The 15644-nt window shown below is 42.7% G+C and overlaps 1 protein-coding gene across 2 annotated transcripts in view; it reads right to left on the reverse strand.

Annotated features, from left to right (window-relative positions):
- The window catches only part of LOC139557338 (pleckstrin homology domain-containing family M member 2-like), a 53175-nt gene that overhangs the window by 14184 nt on the left and 23347 nt on the right, over positions 1-15644 (reverse strand). For both annotated transcript variants that reach the window (XM_071372019.1, XM_071372016.1), the window contains 6 exons: positions 15053-15122; positions 10076-10166; positions 9489-9553; positions 8717-8805; positions 8311-8443; positions 6469-6659 (listed from right to left, as the gene is read on the reverse strand). In XM_071372019.1, the coding sequence (XP_071228120.1) occupies positions 6469-6659; positions 8311-8443; positions 8717-8805; positions 9489-9553; positions 10076-10166; positions 15053-15122 (639 nt within the window). The remainder of the gene's footprint in view (positions 1-6468; positions 6660-8310; positions 8444-8716; positions 8806-9488; positions 9554-10075; positions 10167-15052; positions 15123-15644) is intronic.

Below are 15644 nucleotides of genomic sequence, written 5' to 3' on the forward strand. Positions count from 1 at the left end.
GCTTGGAAAGACAATACCGTGCAATATCGAAGAGCCCTCACTGCTGCTCGATCTGCCTACTTTTCCAAACGGATTGAGGAGAATAAAAACAAAAAAATCCCCCCCAAAAATGTTATACTGTCGCAAAGCCCAAGTTATGGCCTTCACTTCAGCAGTAATGAATTCATTAATGAATTCATTAACCTATTTCCCCTCAGGAGACTGAAAAGATTTGGCATGGGTCCTCAAATCCTCAAAAGGTTTTACAGCTGCACCATCGAGAGCATCCTGACAGGTTGCATCACTGCCTGGTAGGGCAACTGCTCGGCCTCCGACCGCAAGGCACTACAGAGGGTTGTGCGAATGGCCCAGTACATCACCGGGGACAAGCTTCCGCCATCCAGAACCTTTATACCAGGCAGTGTCAGAGGAAGGCCCTAAAAATTGTCAGACTCCAGCCACCCGAGTCAGACTGTTCTCTCTGCTACCGCACGGAAAGCAGTACCTGAGCGCCAAGTCTAGGTCCAAGAGGCTAAACAGCTTCTACCCCCAAGCCATAAGACTCCTGAACAGCTAATCAAATGGCAACCCGGACTACTTGCATTGCCCCCGCCACCTTCTACACTGCTGCTACTCTCTGTTATTATCTATGCAGTCACTTTAATAACTCTACCTACACATACATATTACCTCAATTACCTCAACACCGGTGCCCCCACACACTGACTCTGTACTGGTACCCCCTGTATATAGCCCCGCTATTGTTATTTACTGCTGCTCTTTAATTATTTGTTATTCTTATCTCTTACTTCTTTTTTTAGGTATTTTCCTCAATCTGCATTGTTGGTTAAGGGCTTGTAAGTAAGCATTTCACTTTAAGGTCTACCTACACCTGTTGTATTTGGCGCATGTGACAAATAACATTTGATTTGATCATTAGAAAGCAAATTAAGGACTCCTCTTTGAACATGCATATTTCTCTAAAACGCATTTGTCCTGAGTCTGCACAGAACTGCCAAGACCTAGGATCAATGGAGATGGAGTAAAAAAAAAAATCCTGTATCTCTCGACGCATTTATGAAAATAGTCATGGCCTCTAAACCTTCCAGCTCCCTACTGGAACCTATTCCAACTAAACTACTGAAATAACTAATTCCTGTGTTAACCATAATAAACGTCTTCCTATCCTCCGGATGTATACCAAACTCACTAAAGGTGGTAGTAATAAAGCCTCTCCTGAAAAAGCCAAACCTTAACCCGGAAAATGTTAAAAACTAAAAACCGGCCTATATCGAATCTACTTCCTGACATCCTGAAGAAAAATAAATACAAAAGGATCCAGTCTCTTTTAGACCCCATCATAGTACTGAGACCACGCTCGTGAAGGCGGTAAATTACCTTACAATGGCGTCAGACCAAGGTTTTGCATCCATCCTTGTGCTCCTAGACCTTAATGCCGCTTGACACCATCGATCCCAACATTCTTTAGGCGAGATTGGATACTCTAAATCAACACGGACAAGTTCTTGCCTGGTTTAGATCTTATCAGTCGGAAATATATGGGTTCGTCTCGGTGGATGGTTTGTCCTCTGACAAATCAATCGCAAGTTTCAGTGTTCCTCAAGGTTCTGTTTTAGAACCACTACTGTTTTCACTATATTCTACCTCTTGGTGATGTCATTCGCAAACACAATGTCAATTTTCACTAATATGCGGATGATACACAGATTTACATTGATGAAAATTGCCTACCCTGGAAGCCTGTGCTTCAGACATAAGGAACCGAGATGCTAGTTCTAGGTCCAAGAAACAAAGAGAGCTGCAGTTTGATCTGACAATTAATCTTGATGGTTGTACAGCAGTCTCAACAAAAAAAAACTGAAGAACCTTGGTGTTACTCTGGACCTTGATCTCTCATTTGATGAACATATCAAGAATATTTCAAGGGCAGCTTTTTTTCCATCTTCGTAACATTGCAAAAAATCTGAACGTTTTGCCAAATATTTATGCAGAAAACCTAATCCATGCTTTTGTCACTTCTAAATTAGACTACTGCAATGCTGTACTCTCCAACTACCCGGATAAAGCACTAAATAGACTTGACTAGAAACAAAACATTTGATCATATTACTCCACTGCTAGCCTCTCTACACTGGCGTCCTGTTAAGACTAGGGCTGATTTCAAGGTTTTACTGCTAACCTACAAAGCATACATGGACTTGCTCCTACCCATCTCTCCGATTTGGTCCTGCCGTACATACCTACACGTATGCTACAGTCACAAAACGCAGGCCTACTTATTGTACATAGAAATTCTAAGCAAACAGCCAGAGGCAGGGCTTTCTCCTATAGAGCTACATTTTCATGGAATGGTCTGCCTATCCATGTGAGAGACGCAGATTCTTGACCTTTGTATTTATTAGGGATCCCCATTAGCTGCTGCCAAGGCAGCAGCTACTCTTCCTGGGGTCCAAACACAATAAGGCACTTACATCACACATAAAACAAAAGATAACAGTACATAATATACCTGCCTTGTTGATAGCGTTGTTAAGAAGGCAGAGCAGCGCTTTATTATGGACAGACTTCTCCCCATCTTAGCTACTGTTGTATCAACATGTTTTGACTATGACAGTTTACAATCCAGGGTTGCTCCAAGCAGTTTAGTCACCACAACTTGCTCAATTTCCACATTATTAACTACAAGATTTAGTTGAGATTTAGGGTTTAGTGAATGATATGTTCCAAATACAATGCTTTTAGTTGTTGAAATATTTAAGACTAACTTTTTACTTTCCACCCATTCTGAAACGAACTGCAGCTCTTTGTTAAGCGTTGCAGTCATTTCAGTTGCTGTAGTAGCTAAAGTATATAGTGTTTAGTCATCCGCATACAGACACACTGACTTTACTCAAAGCCATGTCATTAGTGCCTCCAGGACACCTACACCCTCCGATGTCACAGGAAGGCCAAAAAGATAATCAAGGACAACAACCAACCAAGCCACTGCCTGTTCACCCCGCTATCATCCAGAAGGCGAGGTAAGTACAGGTGCATCAAAGCGGGGACCGAGAGACTGAAAAACAGCTTCTATCTCAAGGCCATCAGACTATTAAACAGCCATCACTAACACTGAGTGGCTGCTGCCAACATACTGACTCAACTCTAGAAAAACTTATGTAATAAATGTATCACTAGCCACTTTAAACAATGCCACTTTATATAAATGTTTACATACCTTACATTACTCATCTCATATGTATATACTGTACTCTATACCATCTACTGCATCTTGCCTATGCCGTTCGGCCATCACTCATTCATATATTTTTATGTACATATTCTTATGCATTCCTTTACACTTGTGTGTGTATAAGGTAGTTGTGAAATTGTTAGGTTAGATTACTTGTTAGATATTACTGCATGGTCGGAACTAGAAGCACAAGCATTTGATTTGATTAGTAAAGATTGAAAAAAAGGTGCCTAGACAGCTGCCCTGGGAAATTCCTGAGTATACCTGGATTATGTTATAGAGGTTCCATTAAAGAGCATCCTCTGTGTTCTGTCAGACATGTCATTCTTTATCCACAATATAGCAGGGGGTGTAAAGCCATAACACATACGTTTTATCAGCAGCAGACTATGATCGATAATTTCAAAAGCTGCACTGAAGTGTAACACAGCTCCCACAATCTTTTTATCATCAATTTCTCTCAGCCAATCATCAGTCATTTGTGTAAGTGCTGTGCTTGTTGAATGTCCTTCCCTTTAAGCAAGCTGAAAGTCAGTTGTCAATTTTATTTTACTGAAAAATGGCATTGTATCTGGCCAACAATTTTTCCCAAAAGTTTACTAAGGGTTAGTAACAGGCTGATTTGTCTGCTATTTGAGTTAGTCGAGGGGGCTTCATTATTCTTAGGTAGGGGAATGACTTTTGCTTCCCTTCCCTAGAGGCCTGAGGGCACACACTTTCTAGTGGGCACACACTTTCTTTGAACAGAAAGGCACTGGAGCCACGAACCGCCCTTGCTGTCTCTGCCTGGCCGGTTTCCCTCTCTCCACTGGGATTCTCTGCCTCTAACCCTATTACAGGGGCTGAGTCACTGGCTTACTGGTGCTCTTTCATGCCGTCCCTAGGAGGGGTGCGTCACTTGAGTGGGTTGAGTTACTGACGCGATCTTCCTGTCTGGGTTGGCGCCCCCCCCTTGGTTTGCGCTGTGGTGGAGATCTTTGTGGGCTATACTCGGCCTTGTCTCAGGATTGTAAGTTGGTGGTTGAAGATATCCCTCTAGTGGTGCGGGGGCTGTGCTTTGGCAAAGTGGGTGGGGTTATATCCTTCCTGTTTCGCCCCGTCCGGGGGTATCATCGGATGGGGCCACAGTGTCTCCTGACCCCTCCTGTCTCAGCCTCCAGTATTTATGCTGCAGTAGTTTGTGTCGGGGGGCTAGGGTCAGTTGGTTATATCTGGAGTACTTCTCCTGTCTTATCCGGTGTCCTGTGTGAATTTAATATGCTTTCTCTAATTCTCTCCTCTCTTTCTTTCTCTCTCACGGAGGACCTGAGCCCTAGGACCATGCGTCAGGACTACCGGGCATGATGACTCCTTGCTGTCCCCAGTCCACCTGGCCTTGCTGCTGTTCCAGTTTCAACTGTTCTGCCTGCGGCTATGGAACCCTGACCTGTTCACCGGACGTGCTACCTGTCCCAGACCTGCTGTTTTCAACTCTCTAGAGACCGCAGGAGCGGTAGAGATACTCTTATGAAAAGCCAACTGACATTTACTCCTGAGGTGCTGACTGCTACACCCTCGATAACTACTGTGATTATTATTATTTGACCATGCTGGTCATTTATGAACATTTGAACATCTTGGCCATGTTCTGTTATAATCTCCACCCGGCACAGCCAGAAGAGGACTGGCCCACCCCTCATAGCCTGGTTCCTCTCTAGGTTTCTTCCTAGGTTTTGGCCTTTCTAGGGAGTTTTTCCTAGCCACCGTGCTTCTACACCTGCATTGCTTGCTGTTTGGGGTTTTAGGCTGGGTTTCTGTACAGCACTTCGAGATATTAGCTGATGTACGAAGGGCTATATAAAATAAACTTGATTTGATTCTCTACTATTATTCTGACATTTCACAATCTTAAAATAAAAGTGATGATCCTAACTGACCTGAGACAGGGAATTTTTACTAGGATTAAATGTCAGGAATTGTGAAAAACACACTTCCGACTTCAACTGTATGTTAATGTGGGCTATTTTTTGCACTTTTCTGGGATGCTTGATTGTTATTATTGCTTTACTGGGAAACTTAGCAGAAGTAAACATGCTCATGTTAGTTATGTTTGAGCTGATATTGCAGGGTGAGCTACACTCAGTGGACTTCCTACTAGGGCACACCGCCTCAGTGCTGACAGTATAACTCTGGTTCATAGGCAGATGATTACTGCATACAATAGCTTTAGGATCAACAGGGGCATTTAGTGTCTGCCAAAGCCCCTGAGATAATGTACATTTGTTGCAGCATTATGACAACTCAGTGACACAATGGTAGGGATTAACAGAGCTGGTCTTGAGTCATTGATAAGTCATTGTCTTGAAATGTGTGGAGTTCAGGAGACAAGATGATTTGGATGGACTCAGTCATTCATGTACAGCATTCTCGGTTTCCAGAAGGTGTCAAAGTTATCTATAAAAGTGATTCCAACAGAGCTACAGTAATCTTTTAGCCAGGTGTGTAATGCCAGTAGCATGCTAAATCTTTCACACCGCGGCCCAACGATGGTACCGGACGTGAAATAATTGTGCGCTTCTTGGAATCTTTCAGTACTAGAATAAGTTCCTCATAATCCATTTTCAGAAGTTCCAAGCTAGCACTCCTAATGTCATTTGACCCCACATGGATGACGACAGCATCAGCTCCCGGCATCTGTCATAGAACGGTCGGAAGCAGCCTTGTAATGCCCTGTACTTGTGCTCCAGGATAGTATAGGGTTTTTGCCCCGGGAACCAAGATGTTTCTTACAATAGAACAGCCGATGACAACAGCTGGTGCAATGGCTGAGGAGGTCTAGCCGTTCTTTCACCTCGAGAGGTTCGCTTTATAATTGATTGATTGAAATTTGATTGGTTATATTAAAAGGCGTAATGTGTAGCTTTGTGGACAACAAGACAAAATTCACATAGAAATGTGAGTTATAGATCTGTCATTCTGACTGAAAGTCTGATAAGCGGTAGATCCGTTCTATGTGCGCTATTTCTATGCTCCCCCAGCCTTAAGTATAGTACACCGGCTTCAAATAGCTAAAAAATACTATTTTTGGTTATTGAAAATATATTTCACAGCGGTTTAGATTGTACAATGAATCTCTACATTACTTGTTTTGTCACAAACTGAAATAATGGAAACAGTTCAGAATTTTAGCAACCAGGCAATGGTGGAGGGATTTCTGCATATTGTGCCACTAAAAGCCTATGGCTGCCCATACATACCTCAGTACGAGGTAACAGCTCTTCCACAGCTCCTTGCCCAGGTAGGTGGTGCCTGCTCTGTAGAGTAAGGGTCCCTCTTTAGTGCTGGAGGAATCTCCAGCACCCACCAAGGCTGTCTGGGGGGCCAGAGTCACATCCATGGGGTCCTCCCAGTGTACCAAAGAATACAGGCGGATGACCACTTCAGAAACCTACAGAGACACACAGTGTCAATAAACAATTCTATCATTTGTCTATTACTCATTGTTATGTGTTGAGCATATACACTACCATTCAAAAGTTTGGGGTCACATAGAAAAGTCCTTGTTTTTGAAAGAAAAGCAGATTTTTTGTCAAATAATCAAATTGATCAGAAATACAGTGTAGACATTGTTCATGTTGTAAATTACTGTTTTTTAAGTGTAATATCTACATAGGCTCATTATCATCAACCATCACTCCTGTATTCCAATGGCACGTTGTGTTAGCTAATCCAAGTTATCATTTTAAAAGTCTAATTGATCATTAGAAAACCCTTTTGCAATTATGTTAGCACAGCTGAAAACTGTTGTTCTAATTAAAGAAGCAATAAATCTGTCCTTCTTTAGACTAGTTGAGTATCTGGAGCATCAGCATTTGTGGGTTTGATTACAGGCTCAAAATGGCCAGAAACAAATACATTTCTTCTGAAACTCGTCAGTCTATTCTTGTTCTAAGAAATGAAGGCTATTCCATGCGAAAAATTGCCAAGAAACTGAAGATCTCGTACAACGCTGTGTACTACTCCCTTCACAGGACAGCGCAAATTGGCTCTAACCAGAGTATAAGGAGGAGTGGGAGGCCTCGGTGCACAACTGAGCAAGAGGACAAGTACATTATAGTGTCTAGTTTGAGAAACAGACACCTCACAAGTCCTTAACTGGCAGCTTCATGAAATAGTATCCGCAAAACACCAACAGTGAAGAGGCGACTCCGGGATGCTGGCCTTCTAGGCAGAGTTCCTAGTGTCGGTGTTCTTTTGCCCATCTTAATCTTATATTTTTATTGGCTTAGAATGCCAGCATCCCGGAGATGCCTCTTCACTGTTCTGTGAAGGGAGTAGTACACAGCATTGTACAAGATCTTCAGTTTCTTGGCAATTTCTCACATGGAATAGCCTTCATTTCTCAGAACAAGAACAGACTGGCGAGTTTCATTAGAAAGTTCTTTGTTTCTGGCCATTTTGAGCCTGTAATCGAACCCTCAAATGCCAGTGTTATTGCTTCTTTAATCAGGACAACAGTTTTCAGCTCTGCTAACATAATTGCAAAAGGGTTTTCTAATGATCAATTAGCCTTTTAAAATGATAAACTTGGATTAGCTAACACAACATGCCATTGGAACAGGAGTGATGGTTGCTGATAAAGGGCCTCTGTACGCCTATGTAGATATTCCATTAAATATCTACCGTTTCCAGCTACAATAGTCATTTACAACATTAACTATGTCTACACTGTATTTCTGATCAATTTGATGTTAAATGGACAAAAAAGTGCTTTTCTTTCAAAAACAAGGACATTTCTAAGTGACCCCAAACTTTTGAACGGTAGTGTATACTTTTGAACGGTAGTGTATACTGTAGAACACATATGATTGAGCTGGTGATGTCTACTGATGCATATAACCACTCCATCAGATGTAATCCATAATTTATGACGGTTAAGTGCCTATTGTAATTTGATTCCAATCAAATTTAGACTTCACTTCTTGAGCATAAATCAGTATCCAGGCATTTTCAAACATGACATTTGTCTTTCATTTACATGACAGAGCCTGAGAACTGATGTTACTGTGCAGGCCTAGCTAGATATCTGTGTTCCTCACCTCACAGTGAGACTCCTGGGAGACAAACTTAGTGAGGGCTAGTTTCTCCATGGTGGCGTCGGTCAGCACCGAGGGGTAAGGAGGCTCCCTGCACCCCTTAATCATGGCCGACTTCAGGGCTGCCAGGAACCAGCTGAAGGATAGAGAAGGAAAAAGAGCATACTGGATTAGAAAAGAGAGGGAGGGATAAAGAGTGATTTATTCTACTGGTCTCCTCTCCTTCATCCATACTGATATGAAAACATGATCTAAGTGAGGGCATGCCAACTAGGAACTTGCTTTCTCAGTTCAGCCCTTTAGTGTCCGTGCATTTGGAGGAAAGGAAATGGGAGCGGAAGCCACCTTAGACTATAAAGATGCCGCCAGGGAGAAGGGGAGAGCAGGGCAGAGGAGAGGAAGCACTCACATAGTCAACGAGGAGTCGGATGTGTCCAGGAGAAACTGGCGTCTTCGGTTTGTGCAGACCAGCGTGACCGTCTGCTGGTCCACGCCCACCTGAGAGACGGACAGGGACAATATCACAACTTAGTGGAATGGACATAAACAATAACTCTTCCTTCTTGTTGTTTTCCCTCTTCTGTCCATCAGCTTTTTAGGTGATGGTCGTGAAGCAAATGTGCTATATAAAACCAACATTTACATTTTTATGAAAATTGTTAAGGCTTCCTTCAATCACTTCCATTAAACAGCCCAAAGTGCTTCATAGCCTAAAATGATATGGTGGCATCCACACTATCTGGAAAATCAATTCCATTACATAACTGTAGTCCATAAAATAAGAATTGGGCATTCACTTTCTTAAATTCCAGCCGCTGCACATTTGTCCATATAAGACCGACAATTTGTATTTGCACATGTTGAAGTCGAATGAAAGACAGTCACAGGGACAATGGCTTTCAAATTGGCTGCGTGATTGTCGGCCATATTGGAATTCACATAAACAACAACTAGAAGGACGTGAACCTAGTAAACTCATGAACCATTTGACCTCATGAACCTTGTAATTTAAGGATCCTGCATGACCCTGATGCTAAACATTGACCAAGACAACCTTCAAGCTAACCTTGAAGAAAACCTATTGCGCCCTTGCAGAAAAGACAACCGTGTGGCATTACAAGAAACCAGTCACAGACAATCTTGACAGTAGACAACATATCCCAGCAGTATAGACAACTCACAGAGACATAGTCCAACTCATTGTAAGAGATGGCGTCCTCCACTGTATAGGGCTTTTCTGCTGCACCTAAAAGAGCGAGAGAAGGGAGCGCGAGAGAAGGGAGCGCGAGAGAAGGGAGCGCGAGAGAAGGGAGCGCGAGAGAAGGGAGCGCGAGAGAAGGGAGCGCGAGAGAAGGGAGCGCGAGAGAAGGGAGCGCGAGAGAAGGGAGCGCGAGAGAAGGGAGCGCGAGAGAAGGGAGCGCGAGAGAAGGGAGCGCGAGAGAAGGGAGCGCGAGAGAAGGGAGCGCGAGAGAAGGGAGCGCGAGAGAAGGGAGCGCGAGAGAAGGGAGCGCGAGAGAAGGGAGCGCGAGAGTGACAAGCAAAGTCAAAAGCCACCACCAAATGTTAATGTAATATATTTACATTTTGGTCATTTAGCAGATGCTCTTATCCAGAGCAATTTACAGTAAGTAGTGAGTGCATCATTTTTTTTTTTTTATTGTTCCCCCTGTGGAAATTGAACCCACAACCCATGCTCTACCAAGTGAGCAAGAGAGAGTGAGACGGAATTAAAGAGTATCTGAGAGCGTGGTGAGCAGTATACCCTCACCTTTCCTCAGCAGGTAGATGTAACAGTCAGTCAGCAGCAGGTAGAGAGGCTGCATGTCTCCCTCCATGTGACCCGTGCTCATCCTCACCATCTGGGAACAGACAAAAATAACTAAAGACTCAGGACTGCACCTTTTCATATACACTGCAAAGCATACTAATCTCACTGATTTACTTACCAATACCTTTGAAATCAATTTGTTCCAGATATAGTGTACAAATAAATAACACTTTCCTAATATTGCGTTGCACCCACCCTCTTTTGCCCTCAGATCAGCCTCAATTCGTCAGGGCATGGTCTCTACAAAGTGTCGAAACATCTACATGGATGCTGGCTCATGTTGACTCCAATGCTTCAAGTTAGCTGGATGTCCTTTGGGTGGTGGGGCATTCTTGATTCACACGGGAAACTGTTGAGCGTGAAAAACCCAGCAGCGTTGCAGTTCTTGACACAAACCGGTGTGTCTGGCACCTACTACCATATCCCGTTGTCTTACTCATTCACCTTCTAAAATGCAGGTTTTCCTACTTACAAAGCATGTAGAGGTCTGTAATTTTTATCATAGGTACACTTCAACTGTGAGAGACGGAATCTAAAACAAAAATCCAGAAAATCACATTGTATGATTTTTAAATAATTAATTTGCATTTTATTGCATGACATAAGTATTTGATCACCTACCAACCAGTAAGAATTCCGGCTCTCACAGACCTGTTAGTTTTTCTTTAAGAAGCCCTCCTGTTCTCCACTCATTACCTGTATTAACTGCACCTGTTTGAACTCGTTACCTGTATGAAAGACACCTGTCCACACACTCAATCAAACAGATTCCAACCTCTCCACAATAGCCAAGACCAGAGAGCTGTGTAAGGACATCAGGGATAAAATTGTAGACCTGCACAAGGCTGGGATGGGCTACAGGACAATAGGCAAGCAGCTTGGTGAGAAGGAAACAACTGTTGGGGCAATTATTAGAAAATGGAAGAAGTTCAAGATGACGGTCAATCACCCTCGGTCTGGGGCTCCATGCAAGATTTCACCTCGTGGGGCATCAATGATCATGAGGAAGGTGAGGGATCAGCCCAGAACTACACGGCAGGACCTGGTCAATGACCTGAAGAGAGCTGGGACCACAGTCTCAAAGAAAACCATTAGTAACACACTACGCCGTCATGGATTAAAATCCTGCAGCGCACGCAAGGTCCCCCTGCTTAAGCCAGTGCATGTCCAGGCCTGTCTGAAGTTTGCCAATGACCATCTGGATGATCCAGAGGAGGAATGGGAGAAGGTCATGTGGTCTGATGAGACAAAAATAGAGCTTTTTGGTCTAACTCCACTCGCCGTGTTTGGAGGAAGAAGAAGTATGAGTACAACCCCAAGAACACCATCCCAACCGTGAAGCATGGAGGTGGAAACATCATTCTTTGGGGATGCTTTTCTGCAAAGGGGACAGGACGACTGCACCGTATTGAGGGGAGGATGGATGGGGCCATGTATCGCGAGATCTTGGCCAACAACCTCCTTCCCTCAGTAAGAGCATTGAAGATGGGTCGTGGCTGGGTCTTCCAGCATGACAACGACACGAAGCACACAGCCATGGCAACTAAGGAGTGGCTCCGTAAGAAGCATCTCAAGGTCCTGGAGTGGCCTAGCCAGTCTCCAGACCTGAACCCAATAGAAAATCTTTGGAGGGAGCTGAAAGTCCGTATTGCCCAGCGACAGCCCCGAAACATGAAGGATCTGGAGAAGATCTGTAGGGAGGAGTGGGCCAAAATCCCTGCTGCAGTGTGTGCAAACCTAGTCAAGAACTACAGGAAACGTATGATCTCTGTAATTGCAAACAAAGGTTTCTGTACCAAATATTAAGTACTGCTTTTCTGATGTATCAAATACTTATGTCATGCAATAAAATGCAAATTAATTACTTAAAAATCATACAATGTGATTTTCTGGATTTTTGTTTTAGATTCCGTCTCTCATAGTTGAAGTGTACCTATGATAGAAATTACAGACCTCTACATGCTTTGTAAGTAGGAAAACCTGCAAAATCAGCAGTGTATCAAATACTTGTTCTCCCCACTGTATGTGTATAAAGATGCATTCAGAGTAGAGATGGTTGGGAGGCCCTGGCAGCATCCCGATTATCCATGCTTCTGCTAAAGTGTGTGCTTGCACACACTCAGTCATGGATTTAAATGCATTCGATTGAAGGAAAGCATTGGCTGGAGGGAATTTCCACCATTGTAAAATCCATAACGGGGAGTATTTAAATGCACACTTCAGAAGAAGACTGTTAGAACTGATAAGGCCTTGGGAATTGATGAGGAATTGAAAAGCTGTATGGTTGAGAAGCACCAGGCAAAAGGAGTGGCGAATAAGTCTGTCCCCACATCCGAATGACAAACTTACTGTAAATTGAGAAATTGTGTGACTAAACTGAACAAAAATAATAAATTGTATTAATGAAACCAAGATAAAAGACAAAGTATGACGGAAAAAACTTTGGTATAATGTAAATGAAATGATGGGGCAGAAAGACTAATTCAACTCCATCTTTCATTGAATGAGATGGCTCATTTATCACAAAACCTTTTGATGTTGCCAATTACTTTATTGACTATTTCATTGGCAAAGTAGGTATGAAATGCCAACAACTGTGAGCCATCATATTCATGCATAAAATACCAAACAATGAAGGGAAAGCATTGTAATTCAAAATTGTGTATTGTTAGTGTGGGTGAGGTAGAAAAGGTATTGTTGTCCATCAATAATGAGAAACCACCTGGTATTGACAACTTAGAATGGAAAGTTATTGAGGATGGTAGAGAACTATATCACCACTCCTATTTGTCATTTTTAATTTGAGTCTGGAGAAGAAAAAAAATTGGCTTCCCTCCAGGTTTGAGGACACAAAGTCATTCCGTTACCAAAGAATGATAAAGCACCCTTTACTGGTTCTAACAGCCAACCAATCAGCTTGTTGCCGACTCTTATTCAACTTTTGGATACATTTTTATGTTGACCAGATACAATGCTATTTCTCTGTAAAAAAATTAACAGACTTTTAGCATGCTTATAGAGATGGGCACTCAACATGTACTGCACTGACACAAATTACTTATAATTGGTTGAAAGAAATTGATAAGATGATTGTGGGAGCCCTACTGTTAGATTTCAGTGCAGCCTTTGATATTATTGACCACAGCTAGCGAAATCACTGCAACCCGAAACAGAGAGTTGCAGTCAGTTTTAGAATGGGTGGCAAGTAATAAACTATTTCTGAACATCTATAAAACTAAGAGCATTGTATTTGGTAGAAATCCTTCCCTAAATTCTAGACTTCATCTGAATCTGATAATGAATAAAGTGGCAGTTAAGCAAGTTGAGTGGTCTAAATTACTTGGTGTTACCTTGGATTGTAAACTGTTAGTCAAAACCTATTGATTTAATGGTTGAAGATGGGGAGAGGTCTGTTCATGATAAAGAAATGCTCTGTTTTGACACCACACAAAGCAAGTCCTGCAGGCTGTAGTTTTATCTTATCTTGATTATTGCCCGGTCAGGTGCTGAAAAGAAGGACCTAGAAAAACTGCATCTGGCCCAGAACAGAGAGGCACATCTGGCTCTTCAATATAATTTGAGGGCTAATACCAATACTAGGGCTGTCCCAGACTAAAAATATATATATATTGGTCGACCGAGAGTTAAAATCGGTCAACATTTTCAATCGTGTACTTTTCCATATATAGACACATCCTATGTGTTTGAATAAAATCAACTATATGCAAGTGTTTGTCACACGTTCCATGCTGAAGCTGCAACATCATTATAGCCATTTAATATCTTACTTGTTTCTCTGAGTGAAAAGTTCTGTTACCGAAATATAACTTTTTTTGTGGAAAAACATTCCCTATTCCCTCCATCCCTGCTCTCTTTACGTGAAACATGCATACTCACGGATTCAGTAGGCTATTAATCACTCAAACTGGCAACAGAAGCAGGATCTGTCTTATTTCTGTAGATATTATGGATGATTCCTAAATCCAGGCACACTTAAAAGTTAGACTATTGTTACTTATAGACCTACTTAAGGTATACTCTCTCTTCAATTTTCTTAAACAATTAAACCAAGGGTGGTTTCCTCATTACCTCACTCTGCTGCTGCCTCAGCAGCATTGTTCTCAACACCAATATGCTGGTTAAGTTCGATATTATGCACATAGCAACATATAGGGAAAGGCGCAAATTTAATGGCGTACTGAAGATTATGTTTCAGAACCGCGCTATGAGGGGAAGGGTACCAACAAAAAAAATCTGCAGCATTGAAGGTTCAAGAACACAGTGGCCTCCATCATTCTTAAATGGAAGAAGTTTGGAACCACCAAGGCTCTTCCTAGAGCTGGCCGCCCGGCCACACTGAGCAATCGGGAGAGAGGGGCCTTGGTCAGGGAAGTGTCCAAGAACCCGATGGTCACTCTGATAGAGCTCCAGAGTTCCTCTGTGGAGATGGGATAACCTTCCAGAAGGACAACCATCTCTGCAGCACTCCACCAATCAGGCCTTTATGGTAGAGTGGCCAGACGGAGGCCACTCCTCAGTAAAAGGCACATGACAGCACGCTTGCACCTAAAGGACTCTCAGACCATGAGAAACAAAATTCTCTGGTCTGATGAAACCAAGATTAAACTCTTTGGCCTGAATAAAAAGGGTCACGTCTGGAGGAAACCTGGCACCATCCCTACGGTGAAGCATGGTGGTGGCAGCATCATGCTGTGGGGATATTTTTCAGCGGCAGGGACTGGGAGACTAGTCAGGATCGAGAGAAAGAAGAATGGAGCAAAGTACAGAGAGATCCTTGATTAAAACCTGCTCCAGAGTGCTCAGAACAGGGCGAAGGTTGACCTTCCAACAGGACAACAACCCTGAGCACACAGCCTGATTACACCCCCTCCACCCAACATAATATACTAGGCTTACCTTGAAGAGCTGCTCCTCAGTCTCTCTGAAGACGTGGATCATGAGCAGTAGCAGGTGATTGTTGTCCACCCTGAAACAGCCACACAATCAGAATTGCCCCAAAAAAGTCTTAACAGTTATGTAATTTTGTGCCAGACCTGATAGATTTCCGATAGAAATGCTAGTAATAGATCTGTCATTCTGATTGCTTCCCTTCAGTAAGTTTCATTTGTTTCTTTTTACTTTCAGTTTTGTACATCAGACTCATACAGCTACAAAAACAAGCTATTTCGGCCAAGATATCTTTTTCAATAACAAAAAAAATCTGGTACAATGATTCTCTACACTATACATTGCTTGTTATGTCACAAACTGAAATCAGGTGGACATTTAAGAAAAAATATTTCCCAGATATTGTGCCTTTAAAAACCGCTAGAGTCGATGTTCGCCTTGCGGCAATCTAATTTGCATAGTAACAAAAATCACCATCAAAATCAGTCTATTTTTTGTTGTTGCATGGGCTGCACCTCAATCCGCCACATCCACCAACGGCGGCCTTCCGCATCTGCGTTGGAACGTGGCCGAGCTAGAGCGGTGTTTGTCAGTGTGACAT

The sequence above is a fragment of the Salvelinus alpinus genome, chromosome 28, assembly GCF_045679555.1.
Source record: "Salvelinus alpinus chromosome 28, SLU_Salpinus.1, whole genome shotgun sequence".
Lineage (NCBI taxonomy): Eukaryota > Metazoa > Chordata > Actinopteri > Salmoniformes > Salmonidae > Salvelinus > Salvelinus alpinus.